Genomic DNA, 27,369 nt, shown 5'->3' with positions numbered 1-27,369 from the left:
TATATGTTCACATGCGTGCATAGTTTAATCATAAAATAATATATAATTACTTTAAAATTTGAAAATTTTTTAGTTAGCATTAATTAAAGCTGCAATTTTGTTTCTACCCAAGGTGAAATTGTGAATGATGGATTATCATGCCACAGCTTGCATAAAGCTAAGTTTTTAAATTCTCATTTATCAATAAAAGATAGCCTTTTTAAATTTCTATAATAAAGTATTTTGTTTATATGGTCTCTTAATATGTCTATTTTTAATAAATTGCATTGTTTGCAATCAAATTTTATAAATTACTTTATTTTTTATAGGAACTATTTATGATTTAAAGTTGTTGCCGAAACAATGGGGGCTATATCTAAATCTGTTGTTGTTAGTAAACAACATAGCATGTAATCATTAACATATCAAAAAATTTTTTACACATTTTATTTTAATGTTACAAATATAAAGCTTTGTATGAGTCCATTGCTAACATTAATGTATTTCCCTTACATTTCTTAATTTATAAAGACCTGTGACTTACATATCTTGGGTAAAAGGAACAAAGTAATCTACTTTGTATATTCTTAGTCTTAATCTGTGCATATAGCATTCATCAAAGATCATCTAGAGAGGAAAGACATTGTTGAGAATGAAAAAAGAAAACAAACTTTTCTTCATTTTTCATTAAAACTTGTTTGAGTAGGAGCTTTGGCACCAAAATTTGGGGAAGAAAATCTGATTCCCTTTAGCTGAGCAAGAGATGGTCCTCCTACTGCTCTAATATCCATGGAAAACACAAATAAATTTCAAACAATTTATAGTGAAAAATTTTGCTCCGGAAGACTATTTAAAAAATTAATACAAAAATTTTTTTCCTTAGTTTTGGCTTAAATAAAATAGTAAAAAATATAAATAAAAGAAATAACTGATTTAACTTCCAATATATAATTATTTAAAATAAATAGAAATTTAAAAGGGAACGACAAAACAAGACAGTGAAGAAAACCTATAGCTTGATATGATCTAACGATATTAATCACTATGGAATTCATTTGATTTAATAATGCTTATAATTATAACAATTGTTTTTTCTTATGTATCAAAATTTAAGTATATATTTATTTTTCTAACTAGAGTTCAAATAATAGGGAATATTTGAATTGTAAATTGAGTCTACAATATTGGATACATTTTTTAACACCAATAGTTCAACTACTCATTATAAACGAAAATCAAGGAATTAGATGATAGTAAGCAAAGAAGCAATTACTAATAAAAGAGAGTAAACAAATTCAATATTTTAATTTAAAAAATTTTACACTGCTTAAATTCCTATAAATTCTTACACTTTGAATAAAACAGATATCTTAGATTTAATATTTTAAACTTATATTCAGTAATTATTAAACATTTTTTAATAAATTCAGAAAATTGATTTTACATCCTGATTAGCCATTGAGAACTAAATGCTTAGTCTTGTATAATTACAAAAGAAGTTTAATTCAATTTATATCATGTTAGAGTTTAATTAGTGAAAAATACTTAAAAGTAAGCAATAATTTAGGTAATCGATGAAAAGCATCATCTGTATTTTTAAAACGCTTTAAGTCATTCAATGACAGGAATGTCATTAAACACGAATTATTGACATTATGTCAACATCATTTTATTTATAAGATAAGTTAGGTTTTTGAACAGAAAATAAGATCATGCAAAAGCTTAATTAGAATTTAATTAAAACGCAAATCATAACTCATACATAGTAGTATTTATTGTTTTGTTGTTGAAATTGCAGCATCATTACATAAACAAAGTCCACAAGACAGAGGTACCATGCCCTTAAAACAGATTCGTATGCTCACCTTCTTATTAATAACTAGTCTACAATCGACCTCACTCTGACTAGTTTTGTCAAGAAAATCAATGTTATTTAGTATTGCAATGTATTTATAAAAGTAGTACGTCTCATTACAAACGTCAATGACTAGGACATGCCAATGAACGAATATTATGACTCATTATACGAGTAATCAATGCAAATATCGTAAGGAATGAAAAATTTAAAGTGTCTATTATTTATCTTATTCTATGTATACTATATTTCCAACAACAATGTTTACATTAAGCTGTTCACTACATTAAATTACTCCTCCCTACCGCAGTCAGCTTCCAAGATGGCGTTGTTTTCAGGCATGCGCAATAAATTTCTTCCGTGGTTAGCTTCAGAAGAAAATTATCGATTGTTCTTTCACAACATTCAGAAATTGATAAAAAAAAATAAATAAATAAATAAATACGTAAATAAAAAAGGTCACGGAAGGGGGGGAAAATTCGTCACCTAAGAATTTCTAATATTTTAATCAATCATATTGATTTGAGTATCATATTTTGTAAGATAGCCAAAGATGTGTTTTCTACCTCGATCTGAAGAAATAGGTGAGAAATGATTTAGAAATAAAAGGACAGAAGTAGTTAAATAAATTTAAAAAAAACATAAAGGACATGCAAATGTTGCAAGTTAATTAGTTTCAGTTTTTTTTCAATATCTGTAAATTTTGTTAAATTCGTTAAGAAAAAATTGGTCATAATAAACTTAAAATGTATGGCAACTATAAGAAATAATATTTTTCTGCTCGTTGTTGTTATGTGATTTGTTTTGATTTCGTACTGCTTGTTTTGAATTAGCTTAATGACAGTTAATGCGATATACGCAAACGAATGCCTATAAAAATTCAAATGAAGAAATTTGTATTGAATGTTTAAGTATTGTATCCTTCTTTTATTTATTTATGTGTCAGAAATTTTTATTTCTCTATAGAACCATACTCCAAATTAATTGGCATATATTATTAGTATATTGAAAGTATTGGTACAAATGTATTAAAACTGTATTACATATAATTATTCAATGTACATTACCTACAGTACTTTGTATTTTTCAAAATTGCGATGCTGTTTCTTAGCATAAATTGATTATTAGTGTTTAAACAATTGATTTAACTGTTTTAAAGCATTTGTGGGTTTATATATATATATATATATATATATATATATATATATATATATAGTCTGAAAAACTACATTTTTTTGTAGTTAACGGCAACTACTTTTTTAAAAATTACACCAAACTACTCGAAATGTAGTCACTACTTGACTACTTTTAAAAGGGAAATATTTCTGTATTGTGATCTGTCGCAGCAACTATAATCGCCTAAGCGTCAAATGGATGGAATATATTTAACTTGCAATTTTCCTCCAAGTTCCCATAACAAATCAATGCCTCTGGGGGTACTGATCCAGGAGCTCCCTTGTCTTCTGGATTGGGATCAAAGTTACGAGGATGTGGAGTAGAACATTTGTAGTCGTAGACCCAGAATCAGGTAGATTGTTCAACAGCGGTTATATATATCCTTCAAGTTGGTCCCTGTTTGTGATATTTTTTTAAGTATTTTGCAAGTTACTGCCCAGAAGTTGCCTAAACTTGACATTTATTCTGCCACAGGTCATGATACAGAAATCTGAAAATTTGTTTGAAAAATTTAATTTTCACTCACTTTCAAAATAAAAATTTTGAAAAAAATTTCATTAGAAGTGGTTTGCTTGCGCCCAGATAACCAAAAATTACCAATTTTTTCAACCATTTGATTGACTTTTACAATTCAGACAGCTTGTGTCTGTGTTTTCTAGGGAAAAAAAAAATTTTACTATGTGAAGGTCAAAACTTTTTGTTAAAGCACTTCACACAGTTCTAATATATTCTATAAAAATTGTGAATATAGTTGCAACTACTTAAAACAAGCAGTTTTGTGAATAGGAGTTGAATTTAAAGTATTTTTGTCATAACTATTTACTAATGTTTATTGCATTTTTATTAAATGATTAATTATGCAAACAGGAAGCGGGGTGTCAGAGGGAGCTTTAGCCCCCTCACTTTTTATAAGGGAAGGTGACACAGACCCTTCTAAAATTGCAATTTTTCACTCAATATTCGTGTGATTTAATTTACAATTTAAAAAAAAAACAGATAATTTTTTTTGTGTCTGAATTTTAAAAAAATTTCTCTATTTCAAGTGAGCTTTAATATTTCCTTGGTGAAAACTGGTACCAAATAATGCCCTACTCATCCTCCCACAAAGAAAATGTACATGCATATTCTTGCCTGATGAAATAATTCTCGGTTTCATATGCCACAGTGAGCAGAAAAATAAATGCTGTAAAATGAGAAATATATACTTATTAAATATGTATATATGGTTGTTTCTGTTTCTTATAATTAAAAGCAAGCATAATACTGCGTAATTATGTAAGTATGATTCTAAAACGCTTGGCTACTAGATCATTTCCATTGCACCTCTGAAAAGCTTCAAGTTTTGTATCAATCAGATGCAAAAAATTACTTGTGTTTGAATCATGGTCTTTTACTTACTAATGTTAAAAGTAGTTGCCAGGAATTGATATGAACTACAAAACTACAGTTTTTTGTATCAAACTATTGACTATGCTACTTTTTTAAAAAATTAGCATAGAGCACTATAAAATACGGGAAAAAAATTGCGACTTCAGTAATTTGACTACTTCTTGTAGTGCATTAGCCCTGACCATGGTATATATGTTTGACTTGTTAGATAAATATTTTTTTAACTTAGATGTACATTTTATTTCCCTTTAATAGATTAAAATTTCATTTTTGTTATTTTTTTTTTTTTTTTTTGCTTAGATTTAAATATTGTAAATTTCAATGATTGTTTACTTATTTGTTTTATAATATATACCTCTTATTTAGATTTCATCAAAATTGAGAAATTTGTGGAATAGTTAATATTGAAGATATAGTTAGATTTAGAACTTTGTTCAAAGTAATTATGTAAGTATGAAATTAAAATACTCTATTACTGAATAAAATATTTATATTTTGCTCAGAATTGTTAAGTTTTTAAGAAATAAAAAATTGCTCGTAATTCCTATAATATGTTCAGTACATTGAAAGTGAAAAAAAAATTTTGGATATCAAGTAACGTTCAAATACATTTTATATTATAATACTTGTTTAATCAACTGTGTAATTGCTTCTTTAAAAAAATTTAAAGTTACATTGGCTCTTATCATAAGCATAAGATTGTTATAGGCAATAATGCAGGCTAAAAATAACTTGTATATATGTTATGCAAGTACAAAGCATAGTCCTCTTGCATTTAATCACAATTTTTACTTAAGCAAGTTTTTTATTCTAAACAATTTTTTTACAAATTTGTCCTTTTTACCTTCCACTTTTTAAGTTTTTCCCATCAGTGAGTATTAAATTTAAATGCAAGGGAGTTTTCAAATATTTTCAATTTTGTTAAGTGCTAATATTTATTTTTATTTCTTCTAACAAATAAATTACAGCGGAAATATGTTTCCTTTCATTGAAATGAAGTCAATGTTTCCTGGGTGTATGCTGGAAGGTATGATCAAAGTGATAAATTAGCTATTATTTTCAAAGGTTAGTTAAATATTTGCAATGTGTAATTCTTACTGAAAATCGGCCTCAAAGGCATTCTTATTGCCCGTGAAGAGTTTTGACAATCATATTTGAAAAATTGGCTTCATTTAAAAATTTTTGTACTAACTAAATTAATGTTAAAAGTAGTTGTTAGTATTTTTTTTTTTGTTGTTGTTTTTTTATTGCACTACTCACTTTACTACTTTTTTTAAAAAGAGTAGCAAACTGCACTACAAACTACAAAAAAAGTACAAACCACAGTAACCACTTAGTAACGCGCTTCTTCCAGCAACTGGGTGCTAAACATAAAATTTTTCTATGTAACCATCTTAACATCTTGACTAATGACGAGTTAACTTGTCTTTTCATATCCATACTTTGTTGATCGATGAGGAATTAACTTGTCTTTGAACTCAAATTATTTATTTCAATTTATGAAACCCAAAGCAAGTAGAATATTGCAAAAGCTTTGCATATCATTAAAATGTTTAACTTTACTTCTTAATTTAATTACAAAATAATAGTCATATTCAATATTATAATAGACATATTCAATTACAAAATAATGTAATATTTTCTGTATAAAATTGCCGGTCAACATAGTGTTAATCTTATTATGTTTTGTAAGATAATCTATTCAGTCTTGGAAGATTAACAATCAAAGAATCAGCTGGACAGCTTTGATATGCACCTCATATTAGAATGTGTGAACTTAATTAAAGTCAAACTTGTCTTTTTTGTTTTATCTTGTATCTTGAAAAATATTGAAGTTACTTAAACAAAAGGCATAAACAGAATACATTTTAATTCTTTTTTTTTTCAATGCATTGTATGAAATTATAATTTATATTTGTTTCATTATTCGATTTAAGACCACTACTTGACACATATTATTTTCAGGAAGAATTTGTGGGACATTGCTGTTGAGCAATACAAAGAAAATGATTTAGGTAAATTTGTTTTATAATTATTCAATTTAATCATGTTTTTAGTTATTGCTTCCTCACACACCTTTCGGGCTATAACTTGAGAGCAGTATAATATATATATATATATCCATCATATTGCTCGAAAAAAGCAAGCTCTCTCACCAATAATTGGTATGACAGTATGGTCCCGCAGTGGACTGATCGTTAAGACACGGTTCCCAGCAGATCACCGAAGTCGAGCATCACTGGCTACGGTCAGTGTGCGGGTGGGTGACCACTTGGATCAGTCTGCGTAGGGACCGAGGGTGTGCGGTATTGGTCCTCGTTAAACTGTGCTACCGTAAAGTGCTCGACTTCGCGCGCAGGTCGTCGGGCTACCGAAGCGGGGGTGCCATCCCTTCCGCAGAGGATCAAAATTGTGATGGCACGTCTTCGGATCATCCTCCGGGATGTTTCCCAGACCGTCGCCAATAGCCCATTGTGCAGCTCTAGTGCGACGTAAAGTAACAACAACAGGTATGACAGTATGCGACATCATAGTACCATTTATGTATTTATGTTTCAAATTTTTATAGCCATTTTAGAGGATCAAAACTAAATTTAAATAATTTTTGCATATCTAAGTTTTTATTTGTAAATTAATAATGAAATATGCTTTACACTTAATTTTAATTGTCATTTTTAAATTCATTAAAATTTATTTTCATCTGAAATTTAATTGCCATAATGAAATATGCTTAATTGTCATTTTACTCAAAACTAAAAAATCAAGAGAAATTATTTTTCTTTACAGTTGCTCTAGTGCAGATACTTGCCAAACCAAAATTTTTACTTGCCACTATTCTTTCAAAAAATCGTGAATAATTTTTTAAATGTTAGCAGATGCAGTTTAATGATTTTTTTTCTTTTTCTGTTTACCAAAACCATAAAAGATTGTAGAAACTTGAAGAATTGTATCATATTTATTGCAAAATAATAATAATAGAAAAATCATCTTGCAGAATAATTAATATTTATTTCAAAATAATAATAAGGTTGCCATAAAGTTTCATTGGTTCCATTATCATCCATATAGCATGAAAATTCATTAAAATGAGAAAAATATCAGGAGATTAAAATATCAAAGTACTTTTAACACCTAGTGTTCGTATCTTTTTACATTAAAATGCCATTTGTCAATTGCAGCACTAAGATCAAGCTCTAATAAAGAAGGGGGTCCATGTATGAAAATTCTAAGGTAATTGCCGAGTGTCTCAATCTGCAAAGAGTTCTGCATGTTATATTCAGCCTATTGTTACATTCTAGAGCATAAACATAATCTCTCAATTCTGGGGAAAACATGATAGTTTGATTTAAAATACAAAATTTCACTAAATAAATTTTTTTCTTCATCACTAAATATTCATGCGCCAATGGCGAGTGGAAATTCCATGCCTAGCTAGTGTTTTTTTTTTCTTTTCTAACTAAAAAAATGTATAGTGCATAGATTATTGTTGGAAAAATATTACAGAATTGAATCAATTTGATGGAAATATTATTAATCAAAATAAAACATTTCTATAAAAATAATTTCATCTTTTAATAAGTTAATGCATTTGTCTATTTATGTTGTATATATATAGTTCCTGCATTGTGTAATCACATGAAATAATGCTTTATAAAAAAAAAATATTCATGAAAAAACTATTATTATTTAAGTATTTTTTGGAAGTATTTTTTTCTGATTATTTTCATTTTACAGCTAATAAGAACAAATCAGATTCAGTTCTCCTCCTCATTGGCAGTAAAAAGGGAGTAAGTGTAATTAATAATCTTGATCTTTTGTTTAGCATTTAATTTTTTTCTCTTTATGCAATAGTATCATTTTAAATATTTTTATTTCATCATTCATTTAACATATTGCTTTTTTATTCTTTCTAACTGATAATACATAGTAAAATAGTTCTTTAACTTTCTAACTAGAAACCCACATTTACAGTAGGTGATAATTTATTTATTTTTTTTAATCTGATGGTTCAAGCAGAAATTGCTTTTCATTATATTAAAAAAGTAATTTTTCTACACCTAATAATGAAGCAAAAATTTTATATTCTATATTGAGCTTAAAACTTATGACTTATATTTTAAATATTTATCTAGAGGTATAAAGGAATTCCGTCTTGTACAATCCTGATATCACTGTATATATGTAAAATCATTGTGTAGGATAATTTCAAGTTTTACATAGATATAATTGGACTAAAATATAACTATCTCATAATGCAATTAGTTTGAGTACATAATGTTTTGAGAAAATGTTTTGAAAAACATTCTATCTTTATTTTTACCTTGGACTATATTAGCCCATAACGTATTGGTTTTTAAACAGTTCTCCAGCTATAATTTTGACAAAACTTTTGTGTTAAAAAAAAAAAGAAAAATTTTACACTTTTATCTAAGTACTTAAGCTGTACTATACTTTTTACGGTTGTCACTTTATCTTACCGAATTCATTCAATGTTTATAACAATTGCAAATAATTTCATTCTATTATGTTCTTTATGTAAAATTTAAACAATAATATTTTTATTGTGATGTAGAGTTAGCAAATTTTAAATCGAAAAGTTTTTTTTTTAAATCTCTTTTTGTAGTTATTTCTAGAATATTTGATTATTTTATCATTATTTTATTTTTTAAGTAATTGTTCATCAAAATATTTTTCTAATAGCTTTAGAACATTTAAATGTTTTGATTTGAAATAAGTTACACAAAATGACAGCATTTTAATTATTAAATCCTTCAATGCATGAATTCATTTTTACAATTATTGTTTTAAAATCCCCTTCAATCCTGTTCTATAATAATATCTAAATTCAGTTTAAATTCTTTTAGGGAAAATCAACAATATGTTACAAGTTCTTAGAAAGAACTGAAACACCAAAAAATACTTTAGCTTTGGAATATTTATTTGGAAGAAGAAGTAAAGGAATTGAAACTGTAGGTATTTTTCTTTTAATCTAATACTTGTTAATCTATATAGTTGATGGCCAACCTGTGATAAGCATGCCACACTGTGGCAGAGCAGAGTTTCAATGTTGGCACCAAAGAATTATTTGAAAAAAATAATTATGTCATCTTTAAAAACATTAAAAATATCTGTGAAATACCTAATCATACACAACTGAATATTACAGTACTGGAAAGCTGTATACTTGTATGACAAGCATGTTTGTCAAGCAATACTCTAAGTTCAGTTTTCTATAAAAAGCATAATAAAGGCAAAAAAAAATTTAAGATGAACTGGCGTGCAGCAAAATAACTTGATGCTGAAAAAATCATCATTAAAACTTTCCTAATATGTATGAATTGGTTTAAAAAAAATACAAATTTAAAAGCCATATAAATTTACTTCTGACTGTTTAATAATTAAGTTGAATTAAAGTTTAGAGTTTTTCGTTTGTCAAGTTTTTTATTCTTCAAGTTACTCTTAAGATAAGTAACTGACCCTTAAAAAAAGTTTATTTGCAATGAAAATAAAGTTGGCCCTTTTTTCATTATATTATTTTTCAAAACTCTACTACTCATACCAAAAAAAGTACTATTTATGAAAATACCCATAATCATCTTTTAATTAGCCTATTTTTACCTTTTCATATTTTTTAGTTTGATGGAAAAACTAGAAGTGGTGCGCATTTTTTTTTATCGGATAATTGGACATTCCTGATATTGGACCTGAAAATAACAAATTGCCTCTTGCCACATGGTGAGTCAACAAAAAGTGGCAACTCAAATTAAACTAGTAAACTAATCACTTTTTCCCAGTTTTTTTTTTTAAATCTTTTAATAATAAAATTGCTACAATGTAGAAAGACTCTGAAAAACAGAATTTTCATTAAAATGTCCAATGTTTCCATCAAATTTGTGATCTTTCAGAATCCATAAATTTGTGATGAAAAAATTCATTGGAAAGAGAGTTCACAATTAACATTTTAACAATTCATGCATTTCAAAGTTGTAAAGTGTAAATTAAATGCATTTTCCTCCCCAAAGATTTTAAATAAAGTTCTTAAAGAACTCAGTATATTTCTCACATTATTTTTAATATGAATTTATTGTAAAAATATACTTTAATCTAATTTTTTTTTAAAAAGTTCGCTAAAAGTGATTATTAAATAAATAGGAGCTATCAATATTGGCCACCAACTCATTAGGTTTGAATAAAAGATGGCTACAAAGTCTACTAGCCAGCATTAGATCATATATATCAGGTATAACTGGTGTACAAAGACGGAAGCAAGACGGACACATCGTCATCTGGCAGGGATGTCTACATTAAATCAATTAATTGCTCCCTTAACATCACCAAAAGGAATCCCGATTACTGCTCAGTTTTTAGAAGTGAACTCATTGCTATTGATACTGCCCTGAATTCTCTTCTAACACTACAGGATCACAATAATATCTGGATACTCTCTGACAGTCTCAATTCCATACAGTACTTATCGCATTGGAGGAAGGTGAGAGACAAAACAGGAGCTTCAATCCTGCACGAACTTAACACTCTCTCACGATTGCGTGAAGTCCACCTCCAGTGGATCCCTTCTCACGTTGGGGTTCTGGGCAATGATATTGCCGACACTCTGGCTAAGGAGGGGACAGAAGAAACTTTGATCCGTCCAAATTCACTCACCTTCATAGAACTGGCATCGAAAAGGAAAAAAGAACACAATGTTACCTGATTCGTACCCCCCAAACATCACTGGTACCAGAGCACCCGTCCAGGAGGTGCACTCAACATTTGGTGCAACCGCAAGGACCAGACAGGGCTTACCAGTGGCCACCTTAAGTCTCTTTCTTTCGAGGGTAGTGTTAAGATCTTCCGAAACTACCACAGGTGCCACAACATGCAGGCTTCTCCCCAACATATCCTGGACTGGACAAGAGGGTTATTCTCTATAACCCACTTTTGGTGGCCATCTTCCTCCGAGTCATGAATCTCATGGACATTGTTTAGCCCTGCTAATTTTGGGGATAAGGAAGAAGAAGAAGAGATACCTGATTTATATGTTCTGAAGAGTTTCTTTCTAAATATTTGATAATATTATGTTATACTATTTATAAACATATGTGATCTTGTTCATTAATTTAATACTAAATATTTGATTTGTTTAATGTTTTGAAAAGAGACTAAGTTTTTTTTACAGAGAGAGGTTGGGGTATTTTATTTGTGATAAGAAAGTGCATAAATGTTTAATTTATTTTTAATTTTATGTCTTTTTGTAACATTAGGTAATTAAAATAAAGAGAGCACTTATTAAATAATTGTATTTTTATGCTGATCCCTTGGATAAAATAAGACTGCAAATAATTTTTGTATTCAAGTTAAAAATATGGAGAAAATATGGAAAATAATAAAGATTAATGAAAAGAGAAGTATAATAGTAGTATAATAGTATAATAAGAAGTATTTAATATATATATATATATATATATATATATATATATTAAAAATTCAGAAAACAAAAAAGTGAAAGGATAATTCATCATCAGCTTCTTCTTCTCTTCATCAGCTCACACGGTTATATCCGCAAAAAGGAGTGCTTTCTAATATTGTATCAATATAATCAGAGCAAAATATATTAATACAATAGTTTGAGGAGCACTCAAAAAAATTGCAACAAAATAGAACACACTAAGTGAAAAATATATCACGAAAAAAAACATAATATAAAATGTAATGAAAATACAGAACAAAACACAGATCAACATTTTCATAACATGAAAAGAGGATTTGAGATAATCAAAACTTTCTGAAATATCATTTACACTATAAAATGTTATTCCATATAATGAAAGTGTCTTTGGATATGTTTCTTCAAATGAGTTTTTTGTTTTATGAAGTCCCCCAGTTTATGAAATTATATTTTATATTTAAAGGGAAAAGAAATATGCCACATATGGGAATTAGGTGGTGGTACATTATTCATGGACCTACTCGAAATTCCCATCACTCCTGAAAATTTGCGGTAAGATTTAATTTAAATTTCATAAATTAGTTCTTTTCTAGTTTAACTTCAATGAATAATAAAAATTAGAAAAAGGGAATCAGTATCTTCATTTATTTTATTACATTCTGTTATTTGACCGAATTTTTGTCTTATCTGCAGAGAATAATTGATTTGTAGCAAAAATTCATAATAAAGTATTAAGATTCATTGAAACTTTATTTAGTTTTTCAAGTTCACTAATGACAGCATACAGCTATTTTTAGTAGATAAAAATCAGTCAAATTAAAAGTTGGATATATTTATCTTTATAATTATTCATCTAACCTTCACATAAACATATTTATATTTCAACAACAAAATGGTTGATATAAAGAATTTCATTTTTAAAGATTTTTTTTACACACTCATGACATGACTTTCTTGTTTAATAAGGTAGTAAAATATCATTCCTTCTGTTGATACATACTGTGACCTTTATTTATCACGATATTTTTTATTTATATGCATTTTTTTTTTCATGTTTAGAATTTCAAAGCCACAAAACTTATAAAGGATTTATAAGTACATTCTAATTATTTTAAAAATTGCTATAAAGACTAAGAATTTTTTTGATAGAAACTATCAGCTTTTTCTGGCTTGTCAAACATTATTGCTTGATGCCATGGCAATCACCACATTACTAACTTTTAGCTAAAGCACATTTAAATATCTTAAAACTTGTTTTTTTTTCTTTTGTCATAACTTTTTTAAAAAAAATTTATTAAATTTAAATTCTTCAATCTTCATGCTTAAATAAAATCATCTACAAATGTCATGCCTCATCTTCCTAATTTGCATATGTGATTGTTCTTCTGAAAATCTAATTCTTACATTTAAGTAAATATCAAGTTTCATTCTTTTGCCATGTATCCAAAAAGTTCTGCATTATTTTATCTGTTCATGTGATGTTATTTTTAATCATTACCAATATAAAAATGCTGAAAACATTGTGCGAAGACAATTTTGTGTTTTAATATTTTTTTAATAATTTTTCAATATGTTATGGTTTTTAACAGTGATTATCCACAATAATAAAATTTCAATTAGAGTATGCTTTAATTTAAAATAAAAATTTAATGCCGAAACCATAAAGAAATCTTGTGTCAAAATTTTGCTTGTGGTTTTTTAAAAGTGCTGTATTAAAAAATTTTCATTACTTCTTTCAATTTATTATTTGGACTAATTAATACTCTAAGTGATTCGGTGTTACATACTCTTGCTAAGGAAATAACTTTTCCTCTTTACAGAATTAAGGAAATAGGATTCATTAAACAAGATAAAAAACCAACTACTCTAATTTTTCATTGGTTTAGAATGCATTTGTGTGATGTGGGGAAAAAAAAGTGCAAACAGATATATCCATTCAAGATTATTTAGTTAAATTCATTTATATAAAATTAATTTTAAATCTTATGTAAAAAATTAAACATAATGTGCTTGTATTTCATTTTATAATACTGGCATTATATATTATAAATAATGTATTTTAATTTTTCCTTTTGATTTCATTTGTTTATTTTTTGCAGAAATCTCTCTGTTGTACTAGTATTAGATCTTTCCAAGCCCGAGGAGCTATGGTATACTATGCAAACACTGTTGGATGCTGTGAAGAAACGTATTGATGAAGTTGTAGCTCTCTCTAAAGACCCGAATTTAAAACAATCATTATATGAGCAAGCAAAAAGTTGTATTCCCAATGATCATGAGGTAAGTTATTTCACTTTCTTTAATAAAGCACTGACATTTCAATTACTGAATTTTACTTTCAATATTGTGGAGCAATAACTTCCAAGCTTACATAATATTTTGGTTTTATAACAAAATTTTGTATTTCAGCTATTAGTACAATATTAAATGTTGTATTAATATGAATATTGTATAAATATTATTTCTTTAAAATATCACGTATATTGTAACTGTGGTATCTGTGGTGTGTGTAATATCACGTATATTGTGTATTATGTGGAATATTGAAATAAATAGACATTTTTGTAAAGCATAATTTTTTTTAATTTGTTCGTAAAAATTGAACGTGCGTAATATATGATATAATTTTATACATTCCATTATTTTGCCATCCATGTTTGTAGCGACATTACTATAAATAATTTCTGAACATTATTTTTTATAGGACTTTGATTCCATTGATCCTTTTCCTGTACCTCTACTAATTATGGGTTCAAAATATGATCTTTTTCAGGTATTTTTAACTGTTATTCTAATATTTTTTAATTATTATTATGATTTTTGAATAAAATAGCTTTTAAAATTTGTTCTTAATAAATCGAAATAATTATTATTCATTTGAGTTTTTGGGTCTCATTAATATATAGTTTCTTTTTAGTTATAATAATTAACTATAGGTGATTGATTACTATGACTAAAATTACACATAACTAAAAAAAATGAGTAATTATCATAACCAGTCATTCACAGTCTCGTTGCAATTCTGGGGTAGATAGATTGTGAAGCTTAGAGATATTTTTTTTTTAAATTTTAAAAAAAATTACCAAAAATATCTTACATACTATATTTATTTAAATCCATCTAACCTGATTAAAGTGTTAGTTTTTATAACATTATCATTGTGTAAATTTGACAAGAAATTTACAAAAATATCCTATGTATATTTATTTCAATTTAGTAAACCCAAACAATAATGTTTTAGCAAGCCAAGAAATTATTTAAAAAAAATTTTTTTTCCAGAATTGATAAATAACTGCCACTGTGTTGATGCCCCTTAATAATTTTTCTCATAAATTTGTAAACTGGCGAAATCAGAATTAAAAAAAAAATCCAAATTTGATGTCAACAAATAATTTAGGCAATAAAAATTTGTTCTTTATAAAAAGAAAATTCAAATTAGGTTTTTTTTTTCAATTCTATTTATTTTTACCATTCATTACTTTCCTCTATTATATATATTTTATGATAAAATCTAGTAAGGTCTCAATATATTTTTTTTATATTTAGACTGAAGATTTTCAGAAAAGAAAACTTATCTCTAAATGTTTACGCTATGTTGCCCATTCTAAAGCTGCTACTCTTCAATTTGTGTCCTCAAAATCAGAAGCATTAATTAACAAAGCTAGAGTGTCAATTAGTGCATTGGTATTTGGAACAACCAGTAGGTATGTTCATTTCTTATTATTTGCTATTTCATGCTATCTTAATGGAATAATTTCTAAAATTCAAATTACTATATTTTTAACTTTTTTTCCAGTAAGTCTACAATTGTTGACTTAAATAAACCATTATATATTTGTGCTGGAGCTGATTCCTTTCAGTCAATAGGTAAATTGTTTTTTTAATAATAAAAAAATTTACAAAAATATTTTATTTAAATCTGATTTAATATTTTCCTATTTAAAGTACATTTTCTTGTTCTTCTTGTTTGCAGCTGGTAATCAAAATACTGTAAATGCTGCTTTGTTAACACTGCATGAGTATTTATAGGCTGATGAAGTTAACACTGTTTATGTTAACTCCACTACCAGCAATGTAGAATTAACATAACAGTTTTTACAATTTTCAGAAACAAAATTTATTAGAAAAACACCTGAAATAAAATTAAAAATTTGAAACCTTGAATGAAACTTTTCACTCAGTAACAAAGTGATAACAAAAGTTCAGAAATATTTTTAAAATAAAATATGCAATTTTATGCATGGAAAGTTTCTGAATACCGAAGTAGCTTTGACATAAGAAATGTAGAGAATTTTTTGTCCCTAAGATTCTACCTAACATTCTCCAGTTACTCAAGATTTAGTTTATATCTGTCCAAATAATTGATTTTATTAGTTCTGTGGTGGAAACGAAATTAACATAAACATTTCTTTCATTTACTAGATAGTTCAAACTGGAACACTTTCAATAAACAGACTAATGGAAGCTTAATTAATATTTCTGATACACTTTAATAATATATTCTCTTTAATGAGAGTGAAATTTCAATTTGATTATTATTTTTCTTGCTGCATTACAGAATGAGATGTTTTTCTGTAATTTTTTATCATTAAGTACTCTATCAATTCATTTGAATTTAATGAATATTTTAAACTACAATCTTTTTTTGAAAATAAGTTTTTATAAAAATATTATTCCTCATTTTTCCTGGGGCTTTTTTTGTTCAGTTTATGATATTTATCTCTAATTTTTATTTCACTTTCATATTTCTTTATACTATTCATATTTCTGTTTTAATTTTCATACAAATTATCCAAGTTCTGTTTAAAAGCTTCATTATATATTCTATACTGTTCCTTAAGTTTCAAGCATTTATTGTGAATAATTTATTTAGTTACAAATCTTAGGGACAACAAATGTTAAAAATTGCTATGAGACCCTACATTTATTTTTAGCTCCTAGTTTCCAAATTACCATCATAATACTAATGTTAAAAATATAAATATTGTATATTTTAAATGAGCTGAAAATTACTAATCTCCTGCTATTGCTACAATTTTTTTTTCTTTTTTAGGAAAATACTTTTTTTTCTTTAAGTTAGCAATATTATTAGGAAAATGAGCAAAATGGAGACCATTGCCATTCATTTCTGTTATAAGAACAGAAAAGGGGGAATGGACATCATTTCACCTTTATGTTTATGTAGTTATGTGAGCGCTACGTCTGGCCACATTATGTTCCTATATATATATATATATATATATATATATATATATATATATATATATATATATATATATATATATATATATAAAGAAAGAAAGAAAGAATGAACCTGATTATTACCAAAAATCTACAATGCTCCCTTAATCTTCTTGACTGCTTACTATTAATTAACATTTAGTATTTATTATTAATGATGACAATTCTGTCTGCTATTAAGAATCTTTCACTTAATGATTTTTATTGTACAGTCGGGTCTGTTGATCTTGAATCTCAGGGGAAAGACGAAAAATTTGAGATAAAGAGGTTTTGAGTTATACAGGTACTTTAAAAAAATTAAATTTCATTAAGAAATTCTATTAAAACTGCTTTAATTGTTTCTAGCTAGTAGAAAAATATAGGCATTTCTGTAAATTAATTATACCACGTACAATTCACGTATCTATTTACATAAAAACACGCCTTTAACCCTGAGAATAATTTTGACATCTAACCTTCTTTGTTTCGATTATTCTTTTAAGGTGAGAAAGAGCAACAAATCCCTCATAGCCAACATTTTCTTGGGATTCAAGAATAAATTATAAGAGTTCTACAGCTTTTTCTACCTCTTTTGCTCTCACTTTTGATTCAATATGATCTTCAGCTTCTTCTTCCTCATCTGATATTCCTTTGACATTATCTGTGATTTCCACAACTGTCAATGTTTTGCATGTTGCCAGGCTGTTGTCCACTTGTAAAAATCTTCAAAATTAATGTCAACATTAAAAATTTATTTTATTGCATTCCATTCTTGCAAATCTGGCACTGCATTTCCAGCGTTAACAGTTTCTTCCTCTTTATTAATTCCTTCAACTTCTTGTTCATCATCTTCACAGCTATTTTTAAAACCAGCCATTTTAAAACTGTTTTGGATAGTTTTTAGAGACACATTTCTCCAGGCATAACAGTCATTCTGATAGCATCCAACACATTTATTTTTGAACCTTTTTCATCGATGGCATCTACAAGTTTGTGTACCAACTCTATAGTTCACTTTGAAACTCCTATTTATCCTTTGATCCATTGGTTGCAATTTTGAAGTGAAAATGAATTTCTATTCCTAGCTTTCTTATCTATGTAGAAAAGCTAACCCCTGGTGGTCAATTCCTTCTACTCATCAACCCTTCACTTACTGCCAGAATAATTGTATTCCTTTCTAGTTAAGGAAGTGCAGAAATAGTAATTGAAATTCCAAGAAACACCCCAACCTGTTCATCTTCGCTTTCTGTAGGTTCACGAAATTCATCTCTGTCTGCAAATTCTACTGATGAAGAAAGTTTGGGCATTTGTGCTCTATTGTTAAAAATTCAAATACGGAAGTTTTGAAACAAAAAATTTCGACATAAACATTGAAAATACATTGATTTTAGACAGTAAATGTATGAAATTTTAGAGCTTTTGAGATATAGATGTTTTCGAGATAAAGAGGTTCGAAATAAACAGGTTCAACTGTATTTAATTTGAAGTACGTAATTGTTGTGTCAAATCATTAAGAAAACCTAATAAATCTAATTTCCCTTGTCTTAAGTTGGATATTCTACAGTTTTTGAAAGAGTGTAGGAAAATATGATTTATAAATGTGTCAAACTTTTTACGTCATTTTATAGTTGCATTTATTCTCATGCATACAAACATGTATTTATCAAAATAATTTTATGTACTATGTTATTTTCTAATAGGTTCTTTTACTACTTTGAATGTTGAGAATAAATCACTTCCAAAGTAAGATATCTTCTTATTAAATTTTTAATATTGATTTGATTTGCATTTATAAATATTATATTAATACCCAATCTGAAATATTTCTGTAAATTGCCTATTCAGTTTTAAATATTCACTGACATACCTACATTTAAATATACATACTTAACAGAAGTATAATTTTGTAATTAAAATGTGCTATTATATTTAATTTTATTTTTCCCCGGCAACATGTTTTCTAAGTAAATTAAACATCATTAACTTAAACTATTATAAAAACTCCTAGTCAAAGAAATTACTAAAATAAATGTAATTAAAAATATTTTTTTACAACATATTCAGAAATTTTACTTTAAGCTATATTATTCTTTTGTTCATTGTTTCAAAATGCCATTATTTACTGAAGTTTAATTGTTACATTAATTTCATAAGCAACAAAACATTTTTTCAATTAATTTGCGAACCACCCACTCCCCAGTTTGCCATTTTCAAAATTTCTGTGATTTATTATTAAATTGTTAACTGTACTATAATAATTTTAAATTATTAACACAACGAGTTCATTTCAAATTATTAGAACAACCAATCTTCATTATTGAAGATGTGATTTCATCTTCTTAAAATAGTAAATAAGTATATGCTCCCAATTAACCTTTTTAAAAATCAATGACGAATAAATTTAATTAGTTAATTTTTTTATCTTTCTTATATTATTCAAAAACTGCAATCAATTTGTATAATTTGTGGGTGGTCCTCCTTGTCAACCTATTAAATTTTCTTAATTTTAGAATAGCTATTTAAATTTTTTGCTGAATATTAGGTAAACAAAGCAAAATTCTTCAAAAAATTAGCATGTCTAATTAATATAACTTGCTACATAAATTTTCACATAGTATAATCTCTCTGATTTTTTTTCACTCACACACCAAAATTTCTATTAAGTTATTTGTGTAATGTTAAACATCTCATTAAACCTCTCATACAAGAAGGTGTAAAAAATACTTTTAAAAATATTTTCAGTTGTAAAGCTGCTCGAAATTGAGCATTGTAGATATAATTAAATCTTTCATGGTGAACAAAAATTCAGACCTGCAAAAAATATATTTGATATCTTTGATGGGAGAGACAAGTCACTACAGTAAAAAGCTAGCTTCTATTCTAATTGCAACTTGCTACATTTATAAATGTTTACATCGAAATTAATAGCTTAAGTTGCTAAATTTAAAGTTCATGTAGGTTTTTGTAAATATATATTTATCATTACTTTTTGTTAAAATCCAGCATCTTTATTAAATTATTCGTGTTATTAAAGTAAAAAAAATAATAAAGATTGTATTGATCAAAAATAATGATTGAAGTATTTTCAATAGAAAACTGTTTCAAAATCGAGTATTGTCACTGCGAATTAATTCTTTCATGGCAAATAGTGATAGTTATTAATTTAAAACTAATAAACTTTTGATATTATTATGGAAAAAAATTAATTTATAATTAATTAACATTGTTTTCTGTAATTATTTTCCTATCTTTAAATTTCTAAGTAAATTAAAATCATCAGATTATTAATGTTTGAATTAAATAGACTTAAACCATTTATTGCAAATACTCTTTTTATTGCTTCAAACTATTTTTTTTTCTTCAAATATCTATTTAATTAATTGAGTGGAAAATAATAAATAATTTTTCCTAATAGGTCATTGGATGCAGTGAAAAACATTTTTTCTTCTCATTTTCCTCAAGTAGTAAGATTATCATTTATTTCTTGAAGAAAAAAAAAATTTTTTTTATTTTTTCTTTGAATATTCTTATTTAAGTGATTAGTATTAGGTTTTATTTTAGAATTTTTTATGAGTTATTCATGCCTATATGATTAGTTTATGTTGTTATTTCACTATGCATATTATAGTTCTTAGGGATTGTTGAATTAGGTCTAGTTTTGAGACATTTGTACCCATTAGAATCTCTGGTTAATCATAGTTTCCTAGAATCTATGGTTAAAAAGATAGTGAAATACCAATTACTGTTCATACTTCAGAATTAGAAGTGTATATTACATATCAGTGTTAGGGAATATTTCAAGAGATTTAATACATTTATCAATAAATAAATAAAAAAATTTTGCTAGAAATATTTTTTTTTTCTTTCTGTAATGTTGTAATGGGTGCTTTTATTTGGAGTTAAAACAGAAAGAACTCACTTTCATCTTGATTTTTTTCTCATAGATTTTAAGGTTTTCTAAACCAACTGATGTTCTCTAAGGTTCCTGAGAGTTCTAGCTTTTTTTTATTATTATCAATATTGATTTTTGAAACATTTAATACGTGTAAATCTAATCAGTAATCCATTTTTATTTAATATTTCGGTTGCCTTTATGAAATTATTTAGTGCAAAATACCAATGGAAAAGAAACTGCAATTTTTTAAACTATGCAATTTTTCTAATAATATTATCTTAAATAAGTAATGAAAAGGACATGTATTTATTAGAAATTGCATTAGTATTTCCTAATGAGCTTTTCTAATCAAAATCAAATAATCAAGTTTGTTAATTAAGAAACATGTTTCCCAACATGTCAGAGATAAAACCTAATTCAAGATTATAACCAATAAAATGAAGAAATATTTTCATTCTTCCTATTGAATATTTCCATAATAAAGTAGTCTTTTATTGATTAATACACTCAAAATTGTCTTTATACTTCAATTATAAAGTTGGCTGAAAGAAGGCTGATTAATTAGAAATGCATAGCCAAATAGAATTAGGAACTGTTGCTCTAGACGTTAGTTATTTGGCGAAAATGGTGACTTGTAACCAGTGTAATACTTAAAGTTTAAAATGAAAATTAAAAATTTTTGAATGAAGTAGGACGACGAATAATGTCAAAATCAGAAATTGTTAAAAACAAAAGTAATCCATGCTGATTATTTTGGAAAGAACTGATTCCTGTAAGTCTCCATCCCACCCTCTTAATTCTTAAATAGCTGTATTAAAATAAAAAAGCAAGCTGTGTCATCTTATATTTTGATATATTAAAAGATGCAATCTGCATAATTTAAATGCAATATAATTGTATTTGTACTTGATTGAGATAAAAAAAAAATTGCGTCATTGTGAATTAATTTGGCATTTTCACTTTTGTCAAAATAATTTCAGTATTTTTTAGTTTAATGTCCAAATATTTTCAACAGTTTTGTGCGCTCTAGGTGTAGCTACTTCACATTATATTGCTGATTTCAGTTTGCTGGAGTTGCTATATGGCAATTTCACTATACTAATAGTAGAATCTCAATTATTTCAATCTTTTTAAGCCACAATGTCTCAAGCACATTTTTTACATTCTGCAATAAATTTTAATTTACATGAAAATATTTATGAATCTATCTATCAATAAAATCGAATTAATATCAGTGAAGGAATGATTAGCTTGACTTATTAATTTTTTTGTTTCAGGAAAGTAAAAATATTATTCCTAATGATCCTGCTGAAGATCCCCATTTTAAAGAGTCTGATATTGATGCAATGAGGACACAGAAAAAAAAGGCAAGTTAATAAACGTTTAGTAAATGGCAAGGCTTTTAACTTAGACTCAAATCTTAAAGGTTCCATGGCTTAACCTTAAATATGCTAAATAGTGCATATGATAAAGTTACAAAATCAGGAAATGTAGCATAGCATTTACCCTTTTTTTTCAACAAGTTTTGATTTCTGACCCTTCAAAATTTGGGAAAGGGGTTTGCCACAATGTGGTGGAAAATATGGTCGCAAAAGTTTAGGCAGGAGAACAATCAAAAGTTTACATGGCTTAACATTAATTTCACTTTGTGTGTACTGAAGCTATATCTCAGGAACTTTTTTAATGAGTTGAAAAATTTTCCACATAATCATAACATTTTTTCATCGAAACATAATTTAAAGTGAGAAGTTAATTTCAATCAGTGTTATTTTTTATTAATTTATTCAATAAAAGATGAAAAAATTTGAATTGCAAGGTATACAAGTTTTGACATCATTTTAAAATACATAATTTTGAATGTTAAATACAAAATTGGTTGAATAATTCCAGAGAAATTAAGTTTTATGTGTACAACTTTTCAACTTTGGATTACACAGAAAATATTGAACCAATTGAATTCAAATTTTGTATTTTGTCATTTAAAATCACATACTTTAAATTGAATATAAAAATTTGTATACCTTACAATTTAATTATTTTTCTTATTTAAATAAATTAGTAAAAAAAAAACTTAAAAATTATTTTTGGATTAAGGAAAATTATTAAAAATTATATATTTATTATTAAATTATATATTTATTATTAAAACACGTATTTATTAAAAATTATTTTATGTCTAAAACCCTTTTGATTTGCTTAAAAAATTCTCCAGATATAAGCGTATTAAACAAAAAAATAATTCACTTTAAGGGGTTCAAACTTATGGCTGCTCTCCTGCTTAAACTATTGGGATTATATATTCCAGATTACGAATATCTCCTATATTTTGAGAGTCAAAAATTCAAATCCGTTGAAAAAAGGCAACTTTATTCAGAGAAATAAATATTTGTACTTTAAACATCATCTGTACTAATTAATTTGTATGATTAAGGTTAGAAACATGGAGTTTTAGAATGTGAAAATCTGATCATGAGATAAAAAGTTATTCCGGATTTTTTTTTCGCACTGTGTTGTAATCTGCTTAATGAAAAGATATTTTGTGTAAAATTCACAATTAAAAAAAAAAGTTCAAACTTAAGTAGCCATGGTATACATTAATAGGCTTTTTTTTTTCTGCTCAAAATTTTACACTTGAATATAAAATAATTTAACTTTTATTTATTTTTAAATCACTCTATTGCTCGTTTTTGCATTCAGAAGAAAATTGAAATTATTCAGAGGGACAAAAAAAGAATATCAAGAACATTATCAGACATATATTACAAAAATTATTGTTTTTAATGCTTGTTATTATTTAAAAGATCTATGTAAGAACAATCGTTCAAATCTTGGCAACATCTTTTAACATTAACCTCATTCATAAGCAATACACAGTCATGGGAAATATATAGAACGATTTAGTACAGCAGTTACAAACAGGGAGGGGGAGGCATTGAGAATTGCAAAGCAACACTCTATTATAAAGAAGCTGTTCATGCTCAAAACTTGTAATTTAAATTATTTATCTAACTTACAATAAATTTTTTTTAAATTTACATTTCCTAGTAATTATTATCAAAAATTTTATTGAAATAGGCACAGAAGTAACTTTTTTATGCAATTTAATGATTTGGGGACTAACTTGTCAAGCTCACCAAATAACGATATAACAGCTTTTCTGGGTCGATTTAAATGGTGTTTTTGATAATTTTTACTAGAAAATAAAACATAAATTTAACAAAAAAATTAAGCTAATTTAGATAAATAATTAAAATACTGCCTTAAATGTGCTCATAAGAGTGAGGCACTCCTAGTGGTGTACGATGACATTTTCAAACATAGAAATCTCAATCCTAATAATAAACCCTACCTGCCCTCCATATTTGTAATCACTATACTCAATTAAAATGTTAATTTAATATTATGCAGTTAACACCATGTCAAAATCATAAATCTGCAAAAGCAGATTTGTGGTTTTGGTGTGATGCGAACAATATATTATTTACTTATATGCTGAAAAAATCTCTTTTTCATTATATGTAATTCAAACTTTTATGTTGAATGTTTGTTATTTTTCAGGAACTTTTGGAGTATAAAAATAAAAAACATCAACGAAGCTTTAATGAAATGAAATATTAATTAAACAGAAACAAAAGAAAATAGAAAGTCAAGTGCACTTATTCTAGTCATACTTCAATTATTTATATTTATTTTTGTATTACTTGTAGATATAATACTATTTTGTCAGTTGATTTTATGTATTTTTTTTTTATTACATTTCAATAAATGTCTTTAAAATTATTTTAAAATGTAGTTTTTTAGATTAATTTTATTGCTCAGAAGCTATTCAATCGATCTGCTGATTAAACTTAAGGAACCATATTCCTCCCGAGTTGCGATCTAGGATACAAAAAATAAAGTTTAATCAGTGTTAGTTGGATGGCATAGTTTAAAGTATCATCTGCATTTATTACTTAGCATAAATAACGTATACCCTTCAAATACAAATCAGATGGAATTTGTGGAAAAAAATATAGCTGCTGCTGACATAAACCCAAAAAATACAAAAAAAAACTCTCTTTTATGCAGCATGAAACATTTCGAGAAAAATTTAGGAATCATTTGAGAATAATAATGACCTTCAAAATAAATGACCTAATCAAATTCTGCACTGTTTTAAAAAGCTATAAGTTGGAAAAAAATTTCTTTCATATCAAGATTTTCTTTAACTACGTAATATGATGAAATGGTTTATGTTTAAAAATAAATTCAATGGTATCTATCAAAATGTTATAAGCACATAGAGAAAAACAATTTACAAAATGATATATTGCTTTCAATTTTTTTTTGAAAAAGCACTCTTTAACCAATTATATTCCATTGTTCCAAAAATTGAACATAAATTTAAGAGCTTGAATTTAATAAACAATTTATAAAGTCTGCATAATATTATTTTTCATACATTTAAAATTTACACTATGTAGTATATTTTGTAGTTAGTTCGATTCCGTTTCTATTTTATTTGATTTTTTATGAATTTTAAAAAATTTTTATAATTTGTAAGTTTTTATCTTGATTTTTGGTAAATTATATTACAAGCAAGTTTTTATTATACAACTACAATACTTGTAAGCGTTTATAGGAATAATATAACCTGTTAGACATCAAAGTCAAAATTTTAAAGTCAAAATATTAGTTTAAAACTAAATGTTCCATTTTTGGAACATTACCATTCCAAAGGTTCTATTTTTAGATTTCAAGTGATTCAGAGAGTTGTTGTGTGCATTTCATTCAATTGGTATCATGCCACTTAAAATAATGTTTGAATGGAAAAAAAGGGTTGCATAGAATATGTTGAGGTTTAACTTCTTTTGACGTGAATTGGCAGGTTGATAATAGATGAATAGTGACAGAAAACTTAGAAAGTAATCCCATTCTTAGTGTTTTTCTCTTTACTTGAAATTCAAACAATTGAAAAGAAATTCTTCCTGATAAGCTTTCAGGTTGTTATACTTTTTTGCTTTATTTGATAATGATAGAGTTAAAACATTAAAGTGGTTTTTCATTCTCAACAATTTTTTTTGAATAGATTCTTGGATTGATAATTTTGCTTTCTGATTCTTTGGATTTGTTTTACTTTTGTGGTAAACTTGTTACTAAGTGAATTAAAGAAAATTGCTTCCTTTTTTTATTTATTTAATTTACAAATTTTTCTTGCTCTTAACACCATGTCTAAGAGACACATAACGATACAACAAACAATGGCCTTGTTAGAAACATCTTCTGATTCAGATTTGGAAGATCTAAATACTTTTCAGCAAGAGCCTGATGAATCAGGAATTTTGATTGATATGGAAAACATAGAGCTTGTTATTCCATTCTATATCTGTAGAATATTATTTTTAAAAATAATTTTGGAGAAGATGAGGTAGATAATCAAATCTTACAGCGTGAATAAAAAACGAAAAAGTGAAAGCCAAATTATAAACTCAAATAAGAAAGTGAAATTTGATGAGCCAGCAGAATTGAAAAAACTGGAACAAATTTTATAAAGATATCATGACATTTGCGATCACTATTGAAAGATAAGGAATTTTTTCCATAGACTTTATGTTGAAGAAATCCTTTAAGAGAGATCATCAAAACCCCTCCCAGCGAGCGGGTAAACCTTTGTACCATGTGCAGAAAAGATCAAATAAGGAAACACAAACAAATATCAAAACAAAGTAGATTAAAATGTATGCAAAATATGGGTGTGAGGCTCTTATTTAGAGAGCTCCTTTTAATGATCTCTAAAAAAGATCTACAACCTCATATTGCAGTCAGAGTGCACTAAAGATGATGCTATCTAAGATTTATTTTTAGAGTTGAAAGTTAAATAAGAAAAATAAGTTATGTCAGTAAAAACTAAGCATCTCAAGCAAACTAAACCTCTCATTTTTTTAATGTAGCTAATTTTTATGATAAAATTAAATGCAAACTTAAACAAAAAACATGTTTATTTATTTAAAATAGTTCTATCATGCATAATACGAAATTTTTTTTTACACATAATTATATCAATAAAGATCTTTTTAATGACACTAAATTTTATTCATCAATCAGTTTTCACGACGCCAACACATGGCATTTCTGAACCAAAAAAATAATTACTGACTAAAAATCGTATGCAAAAAATTATGTACCATCAATCAATAGAGCTGACTCCTAAAAATGACTAACCTCCATTAACGACCATTTTACTGTAGAAAAGAGAGTGGTCGCTCCTGAGACGTTTCACTGTACTTTGTTATTACAATTTTTAATAAAAAATATTTTTCGAATCAAGTCAGCAATTTTTATAATATGTATATTCATATATTTGAAAAGAAAAATTTATTTTTACTATGTATATTTATATATTGTAAAAATAAATAAATAATAATAATT

The 27,369-nt window shown here is 26.5% G+C and overlaps 2 protein-coding genes across 6 annotated transcripts in view; one reads left to right on the top strand and one right to left on the bottom strand.

Annotated features, from left to right (window-relative positions):
- Positions 1 to 2,292, bottom strand: part of Tao (Serine/threonine-protein kinase Tao) — a 31,102-nt gene extending 28,810 nt beyond the window's left edge. Inside the window, exon 1 of one of the 4 annotated variants that reach the window (XM_087165973.1) lies at positions 1,845 to 2,292. The gene's annotated coding sequence lies outside the window, so the exon portion shown is untranslated. The remainder of the gene's footprint in view (positions 1 to 1,844) is intronic. The other 3 variants (XM_087165976.1, XM_087165974.1, XM_087165978.1) reach the window with 3 other exon arrangements.
- LOC107448447 (cytoplasmic dynein 2 light intermediate chain 1) lies at positions 2,282 to 24,749 on the top strand. Of its 2 annotated transcripts, none has more exons than XM_016063633.4 (14): positions 2,282 to 2,418; positions 4,766 to 4,846; positions 6,365 to 6,414; positions 8,135 to 8,187; positions 9,265 to 9,369; positions 12,310 to 12,398; positions 13,946 to 14,126; positions 14,551 to 14,619; positions 15,393 to 15,550; positions 15,643 to 15,713; positions 18,767 to 18,809; positions 20,482 to 20,530; positions 22,239 to 22,328; positions 24,520 to 24,749. In XM_016063633.4, coding segments are annotated over exons 2-14 (1,020 nt in total). In that variant the 5' UTR covers positions 2,282 to 2,418; positions 4,766 to 4,844; the 3' UTR covers positions 24,580 to 24,749. The 2 variants fall into 2 exon arrangements, with proteins under 2 accessions (XP_015919119.3, XP_015919118.3); XM_016063632.4 differs by lacking the exon at positions 2,282 to 2,418 and adding an exon at positions 2,594 to 2,745.
- The last annotated feature ends 2,620 nt before the right edge of the window (positions 24,750 to 27,369 follow it).

This window comes from Parasteatoda tepidariorum, chromosome 6 (genome assembly GCF_982258835.1).
Source record: "Parasteatoda tepidariorum strain Cologne lab strain chromosome 6, Ptep-v5.0, whole genome shotgun sequence".
NCBI classification, from domain to species: domain Eukaryota; kingdom Metazoa; phylum Arthropoda; class Arachnida; order Araneae; family Theridiidae; genus Parasteatoda; species Parasteatoda tepidariorum.
This window is presented reverse-complemented; position numbering and strand designations above follow the sequence as displayed.

Excerpts from the sequence above, each read along its gene's own strand:
- LOC107448447 (XM_016063633.4), top strand. Across the intron at positions 18,810-20,481 it reads GAGAATAAATCACTTCCAAA|GTCATTGGATGCAGTGAAAA; the intron begins GTAAGATATCTT and ends TTTTCCTAATAG. Across the intron at positions 20,531-22,238 it reads CTTCTCATTTTCCTCAAGTA|GAAAGTAAAAATATTATTCC; the intron begins GTAAGATTATCA and ends TTTTTGTTTCAG.